The sequence below is a fragment of the Bos grunniens genome, chromosome 17, assembly GCF_055505025.1.
Source record: "Bos grunniens cultivar Pamir isolate PY7600 chromosome 17, Bosgru_T2T1.0, whole genome shotgun sequence".
NCBI lineage: Eukaryota > Metazoa > Chordata > Mammalia > Artiodactyla > Bovidae > Bos > Bos grunniens.
This window is the reverse complement of record NC_141181.1, coordinates 68,716,236-68,734,602: the sequence shown is the minus strand read 5'-3', so window position 1 is coordinate 68,734,602 and position 18,367 is coordinate 68,716,236. Positions and strand designations below refer to the sequence as shown.

The 18,367-nt window shown below is 53.2% G+C and overlaps 1 protein-coding gene and 1 long non-coding RNA gene across 6 annotated transcripts in view; one reads left to right on the top strand and one right to left on the bottom strand.

The window, feature by feature from the left end:
• Positions 1 to 5,502: 5,502 nt before the first annotated feature.
• Positions 5,503 to 6,744, top strand: LOC147355720 (uncharacterized). Its single transcript, XR_015144742.1, has 2 exons — positions 5,503 to 5,731; positions 6,322 to 6,744. It is a non-coding gene; the product is annotated as an uncharacterized LOC147355720 (long non-coding RNA).
• KREMEN1 (kringle containing transmembrane protein 1) overlaps positions 6,600 to 18,367 on the bottom strand; it is a 56,083-nt gene continuing 44,315 nt past the window's right edge. For all 5 annotated transcript variants that reach the window (XM_086348562.1, XM_086348564.1, XM_086348561.1 and 2 more), the window contains 5 exons: positions 16,521 to 16,674; positions 14,647 to 14,979; positions 13,444 to 13,602; positions 12,235 to 12,319; positions 6,600 to 10,446 (listed from right to left, as the gene is read on the bottom strand). In XM_086348562.1, coding sequence (XP_086204688.1) covers positions 10,278 to 10,446; positions 12,235 to 12,319; positions 13,444 to 13,602; positions 14,647 to 14,979; positions 16,521 to 16,674 — 900 coding nt within the window. In that variant the 3' untranslated portion in view covers positions 6,600 to 10,277. The remainder of the gene's footprint in view (positions 10,447 to 12,234; positions 12,320 to 13,443; positions 13,603 to 14,646; positions 14,980 to 16,520; positions 16,675 to 18,367) is intronic.

Below are 18,367 nucleotides of genomic sequence, written 5' to 3'. Positions count from 1 at the left end.
CGAACCCGGGTCTCCTGTGTTGCATGTGCATTCTTTACCGACTGAGCCACCAGGGAAGCTTCCTGACCTGAAGCAACAGATTAAAAAAAAAAAAAAATCCACTGCAGGCAGGAGGCCAGCAGAGAAGGGTATTTTCACCCAATAGATAATGTTGCTGAAAAGGTGATGGTCAGCAGATAGTTTTACAAAATAGGGACACATGTTGAACATTTTGGGGGGAAATTAGCTACTTAAAATGAACTGAGTCAGGAGTTATTTTCTAAGGAGCGAGCTATCCTTTCTCGGTGCACTGTGTGCTTGGAATTTGATAAACAAGGTTTCAGTCCCACAGGCAGGGCGCACCTGAGGTCCCCCTGCTCTCGGTGGCCCCCGGGAGGTCAGGCTGCAGAACCGTGGGAGTCAGCTCCTGTTTGCAGAGTCAGGACTGTGAACCAGGCCTTCGACGTGCTGACTGTCTCCAGACCTGTGTGGTTATAGAGTGTCACCACCTTAGTTTACTGCCAGAGCTGAATACTTTACCTTTATTATGGTATTTAACCTTCACAACAACTCTCTGAGAAACTACTGTTAGACCTGTTTTACAGATGAGTCAACTGAGGTTAGAAAGGTAATTTGCCTGAGGTCTGTGAGCCGGTTCCATAGTGGACCCCGCATGGAACCTGGCCCCCATAAGTCCAGAGCTCATGGTCTCCATGCTCCTCTGATGAGGAGTCACGGCTTCCCCTATGAAGCCCTGTGGTTTGGCTAAGGTTACCTACATAGGTGTGGCAGCAAGCCTGTCTCCTCCCTGTACTCCTCAGGGGCTGCCTTCCTCAGGTTCAGCTTCTGGTCCCTGTCACCCCAAACAAGACAGAGGTACGGCCCCGAGTGTGTTTCTGGGGTGGAGGGCTCCCAAGCCTTGGGCCCAAGTTGCAAATGACTCAGTGGGGATGGAGAAGTGGCAAAGGGCCAAGGGCCACCTGTGAAGTAAGTTTCCTGCCCTGAGAGCCAGCTGGGGAGGCATGGAGTTGGAGAAAGGGAAACAGATTCTTTGCTGAGACTCTTTGCTAAGAGATTTGATGGCAGAGCTCAGTCAAGCAAGGCCACGTGCAAAAGGGCAGCCCTGGCTGCCTCGTGGGACTGAGAAGGCCAGTTTCTAAGAGACTGGGGCTCCCCACGTGGGAAAGAGAAGTGATTTTAGCCCAGTGGTTGGCCAGGAGTCTGAGTCATGGTTCTAACTCATGGGTATTAGCAAGAGGAGAACAAGGCATTGCTGAGGGTGGCAAATTGGTTATAATTAAGAGACCCTGGGAGGGCAAAACAATGCGAGGGCCACCAGCTGTTCTGGATCTGGGCATTCTTTCTCTGGAGGAAACCAGTCGCTCCCCACCCACCCTGCGGGGCAGTCCATTCGAGCAAAGCACCTCCCCTATCACCACCTCACGCCCCCAGGGACCTCTTTCTGCTCCCCACCAGCACCTTTTCCTTCCTGGACAATTTAAACTCACCCAGCTGGCTTGTCTTTCAGGAAAGCAAACAGGCTTGGGGATGGGTTCAAGTCCCGAAGCCTGTGCTTCCTGAGTGAGTTACGTAAACTCTCTGAGCCTCAGTGTCCTCATCTAACAGATGGGGATGATAAGAAGCCCTAACCCATCCAGCCATTTGACGCGTTCAACAGGATGGATGAGAAGTGGCTGGCCTGGCACCCAGGGCTGGCCTGCGGGGTTGCTGCCTGCTCTCCTACAGCCCATAAGCTAAGAGCACGTGTTAATTGTCGGGGGAGAATCAAAAGACGTGTGACAGTTATATAAAATCCAGGTTTCAGAGTCCATAAATGAAGTTTTATTGGCACATAACCTGCCATTTGTTTATACAGTGAGTCCCCTACTTATACGAATGAGTTTCGTTCTGAGACTGCGTTCGTAAGTCCAACAAAGTTAGCCTAGGTACCCGGCTAAGACAACTGGTTATAAAGTACTGTATGGTAATAAGTTTATAATACTTCCCACATAAATAATACATACATAAAAAACAGACTCACAAAATAAAACATTAAAAAATAATTTTATTTGCTTATTTGTGTTTGGCTGGGTCTTCACTGCTGTGCAGGCTTTCGTCTAGTTGCAGAGTGCGGGCTTCTCATTGCGGTGGCTTCTCTTGTTGCAGTGCATGGGGCCTGGAGTGAGGGCTTCAGTAGCTGTGGCTGCCCAGTTCTAGAGCACAGGCTCAGCAGTTGTGGCTCATGGCCTTAGCTGCCTTGCGGCATGTGGGATCTTCACGACCCAGGGATGGAACCCGTGTCTCCTGCATTGGCAGGTGAATTCTTTACCACTGAGCCACCAGGGAAGCCCAAAAAACATTTTTTTATCTTACAGGACAGTACCTTGAAAAGTGTAGAAGTACCACAGTTGGCATACAGGGGCTGGCATGTACGTTTGCATCTTTGAAAGCTTGCAACTTGAAGGTTCATGTGTAGGGGACTTTCTGTTTATTGTCTGTGGCTGTGAGGGGTGGGCCTTGGTGCCCGCCTCCCACTGCCAATTCCCCACCCCCTCACGGAGTCACCCAAGGCTTGAGGATTTGCAGTGTTGGGGTCCTTGGGGTTCCCTGGGGATGGGCCATGGTCCCAGCCCGTGGGGGATGCTGCCCCCAACCACTGCAGGCAGAGGTGAGATGTGACAGAGATCAGAGACTGTAGGAGCCAGGAAAGGTAAAATGGTTACTATTTAGCAATGCGGGAGACCTGGTTTGATCTATGGGTTGAGACGATCCCCTGGAGAAGGGAATGCCTACCCACTCCAGTATTCTTGCCTGGAGAACTCCACAGACAGAGGAGCCTGGCCGGCCCCAGTCATGGGGTTGCAAAGAATCAGACATGACTGAGCGACTTTGATTTAGCCCTTTGCAGAAAAACTTGGTCAACTCCTGGCATGAGCACCCGACACTGGATGAGTGATCAGTAAAATGTGTCCATGGTTACCATTATTATTATTCTCTTGGTCTAGTTTTAACTTTCAGGTACCCCTTGCTTTTGGCTTCACGGAGAGACTATGAACCTGAAGTCCTTGGAAGGGTTTTGGGGGTGTCTCTGAATCTCCAGAGAATTTCTGTTTTTTTGTAGGTGAGGTCTTTTGGGGAGGGGCTTCATGACATTCATCTGATTCCTGAAAGAATCTGTGTTCTCAAACAGGTAAAGAAGCATAGGTTTGATGCCTTCCTTATTGCAGGCACTGATCTGTACTTTTTCTCTGGGCTGTTTGGAGGCAACATGTCTGATATTTGGGGGAGATTTTGGAAGGCCGTGGGGCCTCCCTCAGATACCCACGCCCCTGCCCAGGTGGGAGGGGCTTGCAGAGCACCAGGAACCGAGAGCCTTGGCTTTGCAGCCAGCAGACAGGGGTTCAATCCTGGCCTTGCCCTCCACTGGCCTGTCCGTTTCTCCGAGCCTCGGAGAAAACCCAACTCCCAGGCTGGGTTGGCCCTGGGAGGACTTGGAGGGCTGACCACAGTGTCTGGCACACAAGGTACCACAAAAAGGGTACCTGCTCTTATTATTATCACCATCAGCATCCCTGGACATTTAGAAGCTTCCCTCAGCTCCCCTGGAGCCCATGCAAAGCTGCCCCATGTCTGGCTAACAGGAGGTTTGAATTTCCACTGCTCTTGATTTGACTTTATCTTTGGTACCAGCAACTAAAGTGAGTTCATGAGACGTATTCATACAGTCAGTCTGCCAAACAGCAGGCCCCCAATTCTGCTTTTTTTAGAAGTTCAGTGGCTTCATTTGAACAGGGACAATAATAGACATTTCCTGAGAGTGAAATAAGAGATTGGAAGGTTCTCTGTTTCAAGAAGCTTGGCTGTTTCAGATTCTCCTGTTTTTGTTTTATTTCCCACCTGAGGAGTTACTCTGGACCTCGAGCTTGGATCTGTTTTCCCTCTAAAATGCTTCTCTCTGCAGCCCGGTTCCCTGGCCCAGTCATCCACAGCAGGCAAGTTCATTCCAGGGCCCAGTGACCACCTCTGAGAGGGCTGAGGGAATCTTCGGTGACAGGCCTGTCCTGGTCCACAGCCAGGCCAGCCCGGTGCTGTCTGCGCCCAGTTGCCGGGCGTGGTCCCATTCAGCAGGGGCCCAGTGGCTCCAGACAACAGCTGGAGACCAGGAAGGGAGACTTCCAGCTACAAGCAAATGTTGCTGCTTCTTGAGGTTGAAATGTTCTATCCCCAAAGTGCCCCTTTCAGCCAAGCAAAAACAATCCCCCACGGGGACCCGACCCTGCCACAGAGGAACAAAGGCGCCCCAGTTCTCTGTGTTCCAGAGACCGTCTGCAGTTTCAGGCACACACAGCCCAGTGGGGAGAGGGGATGGTCATGTGATCTTCAAGCTTGAAGACAAGGTCGTCCTTGTCCAGGCCTTTCGTCTCTGGAGGGAGGCCCTTGGTTGCCTGACAGAGGATGAGGCTGACGCTGCCCTGGTGCCAGCTCCTGGGTGGGCGGGTTTTAGTGTCCCATTTTGCAGGTTCAGAACAAGGAGACGAGGTCAAGGTCAGTGGTCCCGAGTCCGCTCAGATGGGCCGGGAGGAGGGCTCGTCCTGGCCCTGCTTCAGGCAGGACAGGTGCCTGCGTTCTGACTGCATGTATTTTTCTGTTGCAGGCGGATCCGTCTCTAAGAAGTTCACCAGTAAGGCTGCCCCATTTGTTCTCCAATAGCCATTAAAAATATTAGTATTTTCCTTCAGGGGCAGGCAAGAGCTTCTGGGAAAGAGGAGAACTCAGAGAAAACGAACGCTCAAGTTGACACCGGCCTCTGAGGCGCCAGCTGAGGGTGGGGCAGGGGAGGGGCGGTGGTGAAACCGCCACGTCAAGGCACCACCTTCCGGAGAAGCGTCTGGAATGACTGCTGTGCCCTGCCCTCTCTGTCCCTCGATGAATCTCTGGAGCGATATGGCCTTCTAAGTTGAGGAACCAGTACTCTGTGGACAGCGGAGGAAGCGGCCAGTGGAACTTAAGGCCGCTGTCCATGAGTGGACAATTCATTTCAGAGGAGAAGGTGACTACTGACCAAACTTCTCAAACGAGGTAAAAGGGTGTTCAGATTTCAGTGAGCGCCGGCATCAGTCAGGGTCTTCCCCGGGATTCTGGTGGGTCTGGGGTGGGGCCCAGGAACCTACATTTCGAACAAGCACACGAGGGGTTCTCAGGCCAGTGGTCCAGGCGGCAGTCCGAGAAGCACGTCTGTGTCTAAGGTGGCAGTGCTGGAGGCCTTGCCCGGCCAATCGCTTCCTGAGAATTTGGACCTGGGGGCTTACAGAGCCAGCAGCAGCCTGATCCAGGCGGGGCGGAAGCCTGGCTCCTGGGGCTGCCCCCTCTCCCAGCCCTGCCCTGGCTCCCCTCCACCTGCCTGAGTGTGTCCGTGACACTATCCTCAGCTGCTCCTGCCCAGACACACCCCAGGGATGTCAGCTGTGCCTCCGCTTCCACAGGCCGCAGCCCCCAGGCCTGACCCTCCCTGGGCCTCAGGCCGCCTGTCCAGGTTCTGACAGTGCAGTCTCCACATCCCATGGGGACCTCCCTCGACTCAGCCCGACAGAGCTCAGCACGTTTCCTCTCTTTTCGTGTCCTTTACCGCAGAGACTGGCCTTTCTTTCCTCAGCAGCCAAGTCAGGACACTTGGGCAGCACCTTGTTCTTCACCTACCAGCTGCATTCCAGAAAACAAGGAACAGCTACCGCTTATTGAAAACATACCACAGGTAACAACTCATCACAGCCAGGTGACCTGAGCCCTGTAACTGCCCTCACCTAACAGGTGAGAAAACAGGTACCTGAGGGGCTGCTCACCCAAGGTCATGTGGCAGGTGCGGCGATAGGGGTGAGCCGGGCCCTGTGGAGACAGCCAGCTCTCTCTCAGGCCCTCCCCTCCCACCACAGCGCCGCTCTGGGGGCCCGGGTAGGCCCTCAGCATCTCTGACTGGCCTCCTCACCCTTGGTTTAACCTCACTCTGACCTATTTCCCGAGTGCAAGTGGGAAATGCTTCTCAACTGGGAACCTGACGCTGCTCCTCCACGGAAATCCTTTACAGGCTCCCTGTTCTACACCCCCAGCCTTGCAGCTGGGTCCCACAGGCTGATGCTCGGCTTCCTCAGGACCCACTGAAAGGGGCTTTGGGGGCACAGCCCTCACAGGAGAGGGCAACTCACACCCACGCTTCTTCCCTGTTGTTAAAAAGGAAGGGGTGGGTGGGGGGAAGGGTAGAGGAAGTGCCGGCTGCTCGGAAAGGCAGAGGGAACCATGTGGATGAGAGCCATGCAGCTTGCCAACCTCCTCGACCTCCTGAGCCAGGTGTGCTGTGCATCTTACGGGAGCAGACACTGGACTGACCGGCCTGAGGCCACCTCAGACCCAGGGTCCTGTGCCCTCGCCTGTGGCCGCCCTGTGGGTGTGGGATCCCAACTCTTCAGACCTCACCACTCGGAGATCGGCTGGGGGTCAGAGGCACAGACGAGAGCTGAGCGACTGGGAGGCAGTGACCTGGGGTAAGCCTGCGGTCCCCTAGCACAGCAACGTCCTGGCCCACGGTCTTGGGAGCCTCCTATAAACACAACAACCCTGGGCCCATCGCAGTTTCTACAACAATGAGAATATTTATTTTCTCCAGACGGTAAAAATAACATTTTTCTTTCTTTTGTAAAAGTTAAGTACCATTACATTCCATTTTCTTAAATAACAAAATCCTAAAAATATATATTAAATTGTATACAGTGCGTCACACTTCATCTTATATTTTAAAATACATGATGTTTCTATTTTATTCTCAAAGTTGCATATAAGAGCGTATTTACAGGTAAAGCCTTGTCATCCAGAGTCAGGAGCCCCTTGGGAAGGTGAGTCTGGGTGTGGGCGGTCCTGACGCCGTGAGGACCCCGCGGCAGCAGCCCCCACCCCCACCATGTGCTCCTGGCGACACGTCCTTTCTGAAGCAGCAGACTGACCTGGACTTTCCCCCACACCCCACTGCTGCCTCATTGAGTGTGTTCAACTCGGCAAGACGGGAACCTAGGAGATGGGCCCCCCGGGGTCTGCAGGCCGAGGGTGAGGCCCCATCCCCCTGAGCTGGCCAGCCTGAGCGGAGGCAGCTGCGGCTGGAAGAGAAACACCCCACACCAGGGCGGCTAAGCTGAGAGCCCCAGCCAGGAGGTAGAACAGTGAGGAAGGTAAACGAGACACCAGAGGAAACAATCAGAAGGTTAAACATTCCCAAGGTGGCAGCAAAAGCAGACATCAAACAGCAAGAGAGACTGGGAACCAAGAGGGCTGCAGGCTGTGGGCCGGCCCGGCTCCACGGGAGGCCGGGGTGTGGTCAGACCAGGGGCCGACCTCAGAGGCCGTCCACCTGCAAGTGCTCGGGAAGATGAAGTGCCAGGACTCACAGAGGCGTGGTGACACTGGGGTCAGGACGACCTGGCTGGATACGGAGCAGGCAGGTCCGACCACTCCTGCCAGGGGCTGACAATGGGCAGGGAGGCGGTTGGGGAGGGGGGCCCGCCCCCTCCCCCCTGGGTTTGGCAGAAGGGCCAGGACAGCTGCGCCTGCAAGTGCTCTGATCTCTGTGGGTTTCTGGCCGACTGGAGTCTTGAGCCAGAGCCCACATTTCAGAAGTTACAGCAACCTGGTTACCTCGCTCACGCCCAGAAAGTGGGGGGGCCTCAACCCTGTTCCGATGTGTGGGCACCTGGGTTCATTCCTCTTCCTTCTCTGTTGTGTGTGCCATTGGCCACTTGGGGAAGAACATGAGCCCTGTTCGCCTTCTCCACGGGCCAAGAGGCCAGGCTCCCCAGCTGGCCAGAGTGGGGTGTGGGCTGAGGAGGGGCCTGGGTCCCAGCAGCACCCCATCACCCCAGAGCAGGGATGCTTTGATCCACCACAGTCCCCGGAGCCTCTACACTTCCTCTTACCTAAGCCCGTGTTGTGTGCTTTTCTCAGGGTCACCCTTTCCAGTCCCCTCCAACCCCTACTTTCTCGCCTCTGAAGTGGTTTCTTAGCAGATCAAGTGCTGCCCCCTTGGGTGTTCCTAGGTGTAAACACCTCCCCTCTTCTGGGGCAATTTGTGTCTCAAGTGTTTACTTAGGTGCAGGGGGCCCCTCTGGGCAGGTGACTGACAGGTTTCAGCCAAGGCCATGGCCAGGTCAGGCTTACAGACTTCGGCCTGGGACAATTTATGGCCCTCTCCCCCTGTGCCATTCTGAGGCCGGTGTGGGTTTCCAGGGCTGCTCCTGGGATGGTAAGTGGATCCTGGGTCACTGGGCTGCACCTGGGGTGGCAGGAAGGATAGCACTGGGCTTCCAGCACCTTGGGGATCTCTGAGAAAGGGCTCCTCCGGCTGCTCAGACACACGGTGACCTGAAGTCACCAAGTGTGACGACAGCAGGTGGGCCCACAGGACGCACCGGGGCCAGTGATCAGAGGGAGCCCGCAGCTTCGAGCAACTGCTCCTGGTCAGGCAGAGCCCTCCCGGCCGCGATCCCACATTCCCTCTGTGTTACTCAGGGACCTAGTGACCGCACACACCTGACACTTGTGTTTGAGAGGAGATTCCACAAAGGCCGGGAATAGCTTGGAGGGGAGACTGCACATGCCATACATCCCAGTGGTCCTTGCACGTGGCAGGCCTGTCTCCAGATCCCGGGGGCCGGCAGACAGCTGCTCTGGGGGAACTGCCTTTCCAGATCAAAGCCTCCCCCAGGGCCTGGGGCAGTGCCCCCGCCCTCCTGCGGGCTTGCTCCGTCTCCCACTCTGACTCTCCCCTCCTGCCAGCTCCCAGTGTCTCTGGCTGCTGGGGTCACCTCCCTGCGGCCCCACGTGGCCCTGTGTCTTTCTGGGAGCCGGGTGCACACAGCTGCCAGTGTGGCAGACCCCCAGGGAAGGCCAAACAAGGAGTAGCCCAGGGGCTGGGGGAGGGGGGCAAAGTGCCCAAACAGGGAGCGGTGAGGCCCGAGGCCTACGTGGCCACAGGAGAGCCTCTCTCTTAGAAAGGCCAGGCCCGCCCGCGGGGGCCGGGCCCGCCTCCCAGCTGCTGTGAGGGATGGCACTGACTCTACCACCCACGGCCACTGCAGCTGCAGCTCTCCATCTCCGGAGGCCTCTCCCGGAGGGGCTCCAGTTCCCACGCCCTCCCTCCGCACTCTGCACACCACTCTCTGTGGCTCCCCTCTGGGTCAGGGCAGGGGGGTGGTGGTGCAGGGGATGTGGGACCAGGGACAAGAGCCCTCTCCTTCCCACCAAGCCATTCCAAAGCCCACCCTATCCCCATAAGAAGGGGCATGGAGACCACCGAACGCCCAGGCCACGGGGAATTTCTCATCCTCTTTTAAAAGGAGGGAAAATTAAAGGAGGGACTGCTGGTGCCTGGGGTCATAAGATGCTGCCTGGATGCTCCGCCATATACACTGTTCTGAACAGACAGGCAGCTTAGGAGTCACCAGACGGGGCTTGGCTTGGGCTCCATGGGACCTCAAGCTGCTCAGGGACGAGGCCAGCAAACCCAGTGAGGAGTTACTGAGCACCTAGAAAAGCTTTTGGTGAAGTCTGCTGCATGAATGGCTGGACATTTCTTATGACCATCCCTCAAACCTATCATCCCTCAAACCTATCATCCCTCAAACCTATCTGCTGGTCACCAAGCTGCACAAAGAAGCCATAGAAAGTAGCCGCGGGTGAAGGTGTCAGGTTTGACCTGACGGCCTTCCAAGTTGGAGGAGACCCATCCTTGCCCAGAGCCCAGAGCCAGCACAGAGCATGGGCCTACATCATGGGTGGGGTGGCTAACGCCCAGGAGTACTGGACCAGGCCACCCCTCGGGAAAGCCTCAGAACTCTCTCTGCCTGGCCTGTTCCAAAGCAGAAAGACCAGGAGAAAGCCATCTGTGCATGGACAAAACTGAGAAGTGCTACTTACCCACTACCTGACAGTTGTCTAGAATGTACCTGAGCCCCATGCCTGACACAATCACCCCGTCACCTCAGGCCCCGTTGTCCCAACCCCTGTTCCTAGATCAGAGTGAGATGCAGGGGGCACAGACCGGGGACCTTGAGTCTCTCTCCTGAGTGTGGTGATGAAGCAGGTTGAATCCAGGCCAAGCGGCCCCTGTGTCAGGTGCCCGCCCAGTCAGAAGACTGCTGCCCCAGAGGAGGCCAAAGGTGAGGCAGGGAAGAGTCGGTGGAAGGAAACCATGGGAGAGGCAGTCCCCAGGGGCATCGAGTGCAGAGGGATGTTGTGTTCTGGGCACGGAGGGAGAGCTTTTAGTCACTCACAAGAGGATTACGGTCATCTGGTTGACTCTGACACTTGAGCTTCTTCTTAAAGATGGAAATCGAAGTAGAAGGCTCGTAAAAAATGCTCCAAATCTCCCCTGACGTCCCTGGTTGATGACAATCCCTAAGGTCCCCTGAGGCAGGAACGCGATGGGATCTGTTAAACAAAAATATCTTAATTTTTCAAGTAGAACAGAACTAAGCATCCAAAGCAACCTACCATTTCATGAGATACCTGCACCTATAAAATGGGACCCTCGGTGAGGAGGCCTGGGGAAACTTAACAGCTGCCTTTAGAGACTGCAGGGATCGCCAGGCACGTGACCCAAATCCCATGGCATGGCAGTGCAGTGGGGCAGGCCCCAGCTCAGAGTAACGAAGAACCTTCTAGCTGGTAGGATTATTCTAATCTGGAAAGGGCTGGCCTGAGAGATTATGAGTTTTCAAAAATCTTCTCTTTTTAAGCAGACAAACTCTTTTCGAATGACCTTTTCAGAAGCTCACCTACCTAAACAGGATGAAGGCAAACCTGCTCTGCTAGGAGTGGGCCCTGCCTTTCTCCCTGCCTGCCCCACTCCCTGTGTCAGCCCCTCGGGCTGCTGGGTGGGGAAAGTGCAGAGGGACTGGGTGTCAGGTGGGAGATGCACACGAGATTTGGGGTCTCGGTACATGGTGAGGTGCTGGGCCCCAGAGATTACCTCGCCCCCTCCCTGCCATCGGGGACACACAGACGGGACTATGCCTAAGAGGCTTCCCTGGAGTGTGTGAACAGTGATTCAAAAAAAGGAAAAATATATATATATTAGAAGCTCACTAAACAATAATAAGGACATTGTTTTCCCTGAAAAATGTACAGTGCAGGGTGGCAAGGCCTATGAGTAGTGCCAAAGTGGCCAAGGGCAGCCTTTACAGGGCAATAGAGGAGCCAGTATTTAATGTATGAAAGTCTGTGGTAGCCTCAGGGCAACTAAGCCCATGCATCGCAACCACCGAGCCTGTGGGCTGGAGCCCTTGAGCTGCACAGCTGAGCCCACGTGCCGCAGGTACTGAAGCCCGCACACCTAGTCCCTGTGCTCCACAATGAGAGAAACCACCGCAGTGAGAAGCCTGCGCACTGCAGCAGAGAGTAGCCCCCACTCAAAGATCCAGGACAACCGAAAACAAAAAACAAAAAACTCTGAGTCAGAGCACAAGCCAGAAAGTTGGGAAAAAGGTAGCTTTTACACCAACGCTCAGGAAGGCCTTGAAATGGAGGAAACTTTATGTCAATTATCTCAATAAAAGTAGGGGGAAAAGAGAAATGGAGAGAGCCTGGACTGGGAACCACAGGAAAGGCAGAGCAGAGGTCTAGGAAGATGAGCAAGCCCTTCTGTAGGTGCACAGCCTCCTGTGCATGAACAACCGCCCCTTTCCTGAGAGGCAGAACAGTTAAACCTGAATAGTGGAAATAAGAGAAGAAAAAAAATTTTTCCCCCAAATTGGTCAGAATTGAAGGGTGAAGCTATTATAAGCTTCCTAAATAACTGCTTTAAAATAATTATTAAACAGTAGTTAATAAAACTTCTCTGCCTAAGACTGTCTCACAGATTCTAGACGGCATCAGGAAACATACCTGGTATTACCCTAGGAATCTTTGCTCTTACGTAAATCACAAAACAGCACAAATCAGAACAATGGAAATTGTCCTGTTTTATGCCCGGACTATTTCAGTCCTCCTTGAAATGATATCCTCTAGACAGGGGAGCAAACACAATCCCTCAAACCTTAGTGAGATTTGTCCAGCTGGACAATTCACTCTACAGAGAATGAGAAATGTCTACGGCTGTACACTGCCCCGTGTTGAGCACTTTGGAATTGTGTTCTGACGTTATAAGTGTTTTCAGACAACTGAAACGAAGTAGAAAATTCCCTTCCCTTCCTGGGGCCGGGCAGCTCCCGTACTCACCTGAATGTGATGTGCAGAAGTATCTTTGCTACAATGGCTGTGACTGTGAGGATGAGGAGTGTTGCCAGGCCATACACTGTCCATCCTGCAAGTGTAAAACACAGGGGTGAGTTTGCACAAGGGGTGAGTTTCGGACTGGGTGTGAGTTCAGTTTTCAGGAGGAGGTCTGTGTGGAGCCCTGAGGGAGCCCTGGCAGCTCGGGGTTGGGGGGCAGGCTGGCTGAGGGGTTCCCGGCAGGTGGGTGCGGCCACAGGATGCAGCTGGAGCAGGGCTGGCATGGAGATCCAGTCCTTCTGAGCACCTCGCCTAGTTCCTGACTCCCCTGTGGAGAGAGGCAGGCAGTGTGGTCCAAAGCACACTCAACTCAGAGTCAAAAGGGGTGGTACACATTCCATCTCCACCGCTGGGACCACTGTGTGATTGCAGACGAGTTACATAACCTCTCTAGGCCTTGGTTTCCTCATCTGAGGAATGGGATGTGTCAACTGTGGAATGCTACAGATACGCAAAGGACAGGACACACAGGGAGGGGCTCTCCTGCCTGACTCCCTGCTTTGAGTCCTGCAGGGGAAAACCTTTAGAGCGGGGAATCACTAATGGTATCTGCAGCTCTACCAGCTCCTAAAGACTGCAATTTCCTCCGCAGAAAAGAGGGAGCGACAGTCTGTGTCCAATCAAGTCACCCAGCTTAGACCACAGGACTACTGCTCCCTCTCTACCCTACTCCTGTGGGGCCTGCCTTCACAGCTCAGGTCACTATTTGACTTCTCATTTTGCTTCTTGTCTTTCTCCTCCCACTTACAAGTGGCAGGACGGCAGGGATTTTGTGTGGTTCTCTGTACAGTCCAGCACCTACAACACAGCCTAGCATCATTAAAGCACTTACAGATCTGCCCAATGACTGAGGAAAGAGCTCTGGCAACTGCCTACGCATTTAGCGAGCTACAAGCTGGGGCTGTGGAAAACACTGGATAAGCTTATTACATACCGTGTCCTAAAGGAGGTGAGCACTTTGCCTAAGGACTAAGGAATCAAGCCAGAGAGAAGATGTCCCTCCAAGGCCAGGACAAAGAGAGTCAATGGAGCCAGGACCCCCACGCCACCTCAGAAAGGGAAACACCCAAGAGCACCCTGTTTCTGTAATTGCCTAGGGTGCTGCTGCCAAGTTCTGTGGCTCCTACCCCTTTGATGGTGTCTTGGAACAGCTACCTGGCACAGTCTGGCGTGGGTGGCTGGGGCTGGTGGTGATGACATAGAGGACTTTGGAGGACCGGGCAGCGCTCACACTAAAGTTGGCCTGCTCCGTGATCACCTCGGCCAGCATCTGGTTGTCAGTGGGCTTCTCCTGTGGTGGGTCTTCCTTGATGGCTGGAAGATCAAAAGGAATTAGCTGGGGGAAAGCAGGTGGAGACGCCAAAGAGGAGGTGGCACTGGTTACAAAGGGGGCCGTTTTCTCTGGTTCAGTCCTGGGGGCAATTCTCTGCCCTGGCCCCAGAGCAGAACCTGCCAGGCTCTGGCTCTGAAGGAGCCATCTGATGTCTCTGTGTGGACTCCTGGACATGCTTTAGGGTGGTCCTTCCCTTGTGCCTCTGCAGCTATGGTCCCTCAGCCTGGAAGGCCCTCTTGTTTCCTATCTGTCTGCCCCAATCCTACATGTCCTTCCAGCCTGTCCCACCTGTACACTGGAGCCACATACTGACTGAACTCTTCTCTAGGCTCCTGACGTCCAGGGCAGAGACTAGGTCACGGATGCCCTCTGTGTACCCAGCACACATATCCACGGTACAGGGGCATAGCTCCATGTTAGGATGGTCTGAAGACAGTGAACCAGGATTTGGTGATTGGCAACGGTGTTCAGAGACAGGAGGATGAACCAAATGACCTCTTTGGAACCTTCTAATTCTACCAATCTCAGCTCTTTTAGTTATTATTTTAGCCTTTCCGTGAAAACTGTCATGCTATGCTAAGTCACTTCAGTCGTTTCCGACTCTGTGCGACCCCACAGACGGCAGCCCACCAGGCTCCCCCGTCCCTGGGATTCTCCAGGCAAGAACACTGGAGTGGGTTGCCATCTTCTCCAATGCATTGAAAGTGAAAAGTGAAAGTGAAGTTGCTCAGTCGTGTCTGACTCTTAGCGACCCCATGGATTGCAACCTAACAGGCTCCTCCGTCCATGGGATTTTCCAAGCGATAGTACTGGAGTGGGGTGCCATTGCCTTCTCCATGAGAATGACTAAAACAGCAAACTCACAGGTGGCATCTCTTTTCTGTATCATGCAGCATGTACAAGTTATAAAACAGGAAGTGGGAAAACCTGCAAGTTGATTGGGCAGCTCCTGACACGCAAGAACCACCTGAGGTCCGCACATCATAACAAGGTGCAAGGGGGGCCCGAGGAGGCCGGGGCCTTACCTTGGTATAAGACGGCAAATCCCTGGGCCTGATTGATGCGATCAGAGAAGAAATACAAAATGATGAAATCCAGAGAGATGTTAAAGGATGAAGGTGGGCGGTTTCTCCCGTTGAAACGGACCAGGACGCGGTGGGTATAGCCATCCAGCAGCTCCACCATGTCTGCAGAATCCCGGATATCAAACAAGGTGAAGTTGAAGTGGATGTGAGCAGCTCCTGGGACCCGGATGGTCCAGTAACAGACCCTCCCCGCGGCATAGGCGTCGGGAAAGTCAGGGGAATACACCACAGAGGTCATGGCCGAGTAATTCCCACCACAGGCGCCAACCAGAGCTGCAGGAGACAAAAGGACACCAGCCCTCAATCGGGGGCTCGGCCATGGGGTTTGCTTTCCAACCTGTTACAAACAAAACTTCTGAGCTGATGGGATCCAGTCTAGGATGTTGTTTTTTTGTCTGCAAAACCAGACTATCTTATGTTTCAGGATCGAATCACAGAATGAGTAGCTTAAACCCTGAACAAATGACTGGAAGCTTTTTCTTCTCCCAGGAGACCTCAGAGTGAGCACACAGCATGGCAGTACAGCCCAGGCAGGGGCCGGGCTGGAGTCAGAGAGTCTGGGTTCGGGACCAGCTGGGCCGTGTGATCCCAGGGGCTCACTTCACATCCAGACCTCTCGCTTCTCTCGGCTTTGAGGGTGGAGAGACCACCACCTGCTCCCGTATCATATGAATGTGTGAGGACAGATGAGACAAAGCACATGAAAACACAGACCTCTCTGCAGGGGCTCTCAGTGAAGTGAGCGCCTCCCGGGTACCTTAGGGGTGCAAGGCTCATGGGAGGGGCCACACTTGTTTTTGAAGTGGGACACTGTGGCACAAGAAATGACCATCTGAAGACAGGAAGTTCCCTCATTACTCTGCACCAGCACATCTAATGTCTGGACCCCCGGTTCTGAGCGGCAGGTTCAGGGAAGGGGACACACCACTTCACAGTCTTATGTAGTGAGGTGAAGACAAGAGCCTAGAAATCAAAGTCCTCAAGAGGAAGGGCAGGCCCAGGATTTACAAAGCAGGCCAGGTTGGGGGGGCGGGGGGTGGGGCACCCACTTCCCTTTAGGATGTAGAAAGCTGCTTCCATCCTAACACTGAGAAGCTCAGAACTTTTTCTTCAACCCATCAGAAAGCTGAGGTCTCAAGACAACCAAGGGATTTTAATTCTAAAAAGTAAGAAGCTCCTCTGAGGAGAGTCAGGCCACACAAAGTGCTTCATCCTTGACAGAGCACAAGAATGAGAGCGGGCCACCATGAAAGCAAGGAAGAAGAAAGCAGTAAAATTTTAACAAATTTCTAAAGGCTGAATGTGGACCAGCCTCTCAGTCCAGGATGCCCGGAAGCCCCGGACACAACAGTCTGCACTCACTTGCACGCACTTCTGTGCAGGCCTCCAGCCAGTGCCCATGAGAATGACCAGGTGGGGCAGGAGACCAAAGGGTCCCCATTGGTGGGACCAGTGGGCAGGAGGTGATGAGCTGCTGCTGGGGGACAGGCCTGATGCCCTGCTCTCTTCCAGAACCCTCCTGGAGCAAAAGCCTGAAGTTGAGAGGAAGGGGCCACACACCCTTCTGCACTCAGGCCCCTGTCTGTCCCTGGGAGCTGCTGTTACTTTTGTCAGAGTAACCAGGAGAAGACTCATTGCCTTTGGAGGAATAGCAGAGGCAAAAGCCACCTGCCCCTGGCCTGCAGTAGGTGCTTAGTAAGTACTGCAGGTGAATGAATGCATAGCAGGGAGGCAGGGTCAGACAATGCGCAGGTCGGCTCCCCGGCCCAGGGTTCCCAAGCCTTGGACAGCACAGGGCCCGGAAGCATACTCACTGTCGAAGACGATGACCCTGCCATCGCCCCCACAGGGCTGGGTGTGGTCCCCGAAGCAGACGCTGCTGCACTCAGTACTGGCTGCCTCCCCGTACTTCCAGTAATCAGGGTCGTTTCCACAGAAGCAAGCGTAGCCCGACTCTATCCCGGCAAACTGCCATGACAGAGAGGCAGCACTTGGTAAGCGTCAGTCGGGGTGTCAGGTGGCCTGACCGGGTCGGCCCTTCGGCAAGCAAGCACCTTGTCTTCCCAGCCCATCTTCCCTGGATCCTCTACCTTGGTCCCGCCCCACCCTCACCGCACTTCACTACATGCTGACTTGTAACTGTGTACCACCACAGTGCTTCCCCTCCTGAGCATCCCTTACTTATGTTTGCGATTCTACTGTATTTAGCTCAGTTAAAGGCAGGGATCCCATTAACTTTAAACATTAATAACAGCTAAACATTTTATTGAATGTTTACTATGTGACAGGTGGTAAATGCTTTGAAGTTAGTGCTTATTGCAAACTTATTGTAGGCCCTATGAAATACATTTTTTAAATTAATTGATTTATTTATGGCTACCCTGGATCTTTGCTCCTGTGCACAGGTCTCTCTAGTTGCAGTAAGCAGGCTTCTCATTGCAGTGGCTTTGGAACGTAGCCTCTAAAGCGCACGGGCTTAGTTGCCCTGTGGCATGTGTAACCTTCCCAGACTAGAGATCAAACCTCTGTTCCCTGCATTGGGAGGTGGATTTTTTCTTTCCTTTTTTTTTTGTTTTTTACTTTTCTTTTGGCAGGTGGATTTTTAAACCACTGGACCACCAGGGAAATCCCCTATTTAACATTTTTATTTTTATATTACCATACAATACAACTATTTTTATGGTGTACAGGCCTAAGGATTTTAACCCATGAATAAATTTGTACAACCACCACTACAATCAGGACACGGAACATGTGCAGTAACCTTTCTTGTGCTGTTGCTCTATAGTTCCCCTCTATGACCCCTCAGTTCAGTCACTCAGTGGTGTCTGACTCCTTGCGACCCAAGGACTGCAGCACACCAGGCTTCCCTGTCCATCACCAACTCCAAGAGCTTGCTTAAACTCATGTACATTGAGTCAGTGATGCAATCTAACCATCCCATCCCCTGTCATCCCCTTCTCCTTCTGCCTTCAATCTTTCCCAGCATCAGGGTCTTTTCCAATGAGTCAGTTCTTCCATCATGAGGCCAAAGTACTGGAGTTTCAGCTTCAGCATCAGTCCTTCCAATAAATATTTAGGACTGATTTCCTTTAGGATTGACTGGTTTGATATTCCTGCAGTCCAAGGGACTCTCAAGAGTCTTCTCCAACACCACAGTTCAAAAGCATCAGTTCTTCGGTGCTCAGCCTTCTTTATGGTCCAACTCTCACATCTATACAGGACTACTGGAAAAAACCACAGCTTTAACTAGACGGACCTTTGTCAGCAAAGTAATGTCTCTGCTTTTTAATATGCTGTCTAGGTTGGTCATAGTTTTTCTTCCAAGGAGCAAGCGTCTTTTAATTTCATGGCTGCAGTCACCATCTGCAGTGATTTTGGAGCTCAAGAAAATAAAGTCTCTTATTGTTTCCATTTTTTTCCCCATCTATTTGCCATGAAGTGATGGGAATGGATGCCATGATCTTCGTTTTTTGAATGTTGAGTTTTAAGACAGCTTTTTCACTCTCCTCTTTCATTTTCATTAAGAGGTTCTTCAGTTCTTCTTCACTTTCTGCTGTAAGGGTGGTGTCATCTGCATATCTGAGGTTGTTGCTATTTCTCCTGGCAATCTTGATTCCAGGTTGTGCTTCATCCAGCCCCGCATTTCACATGATGTACT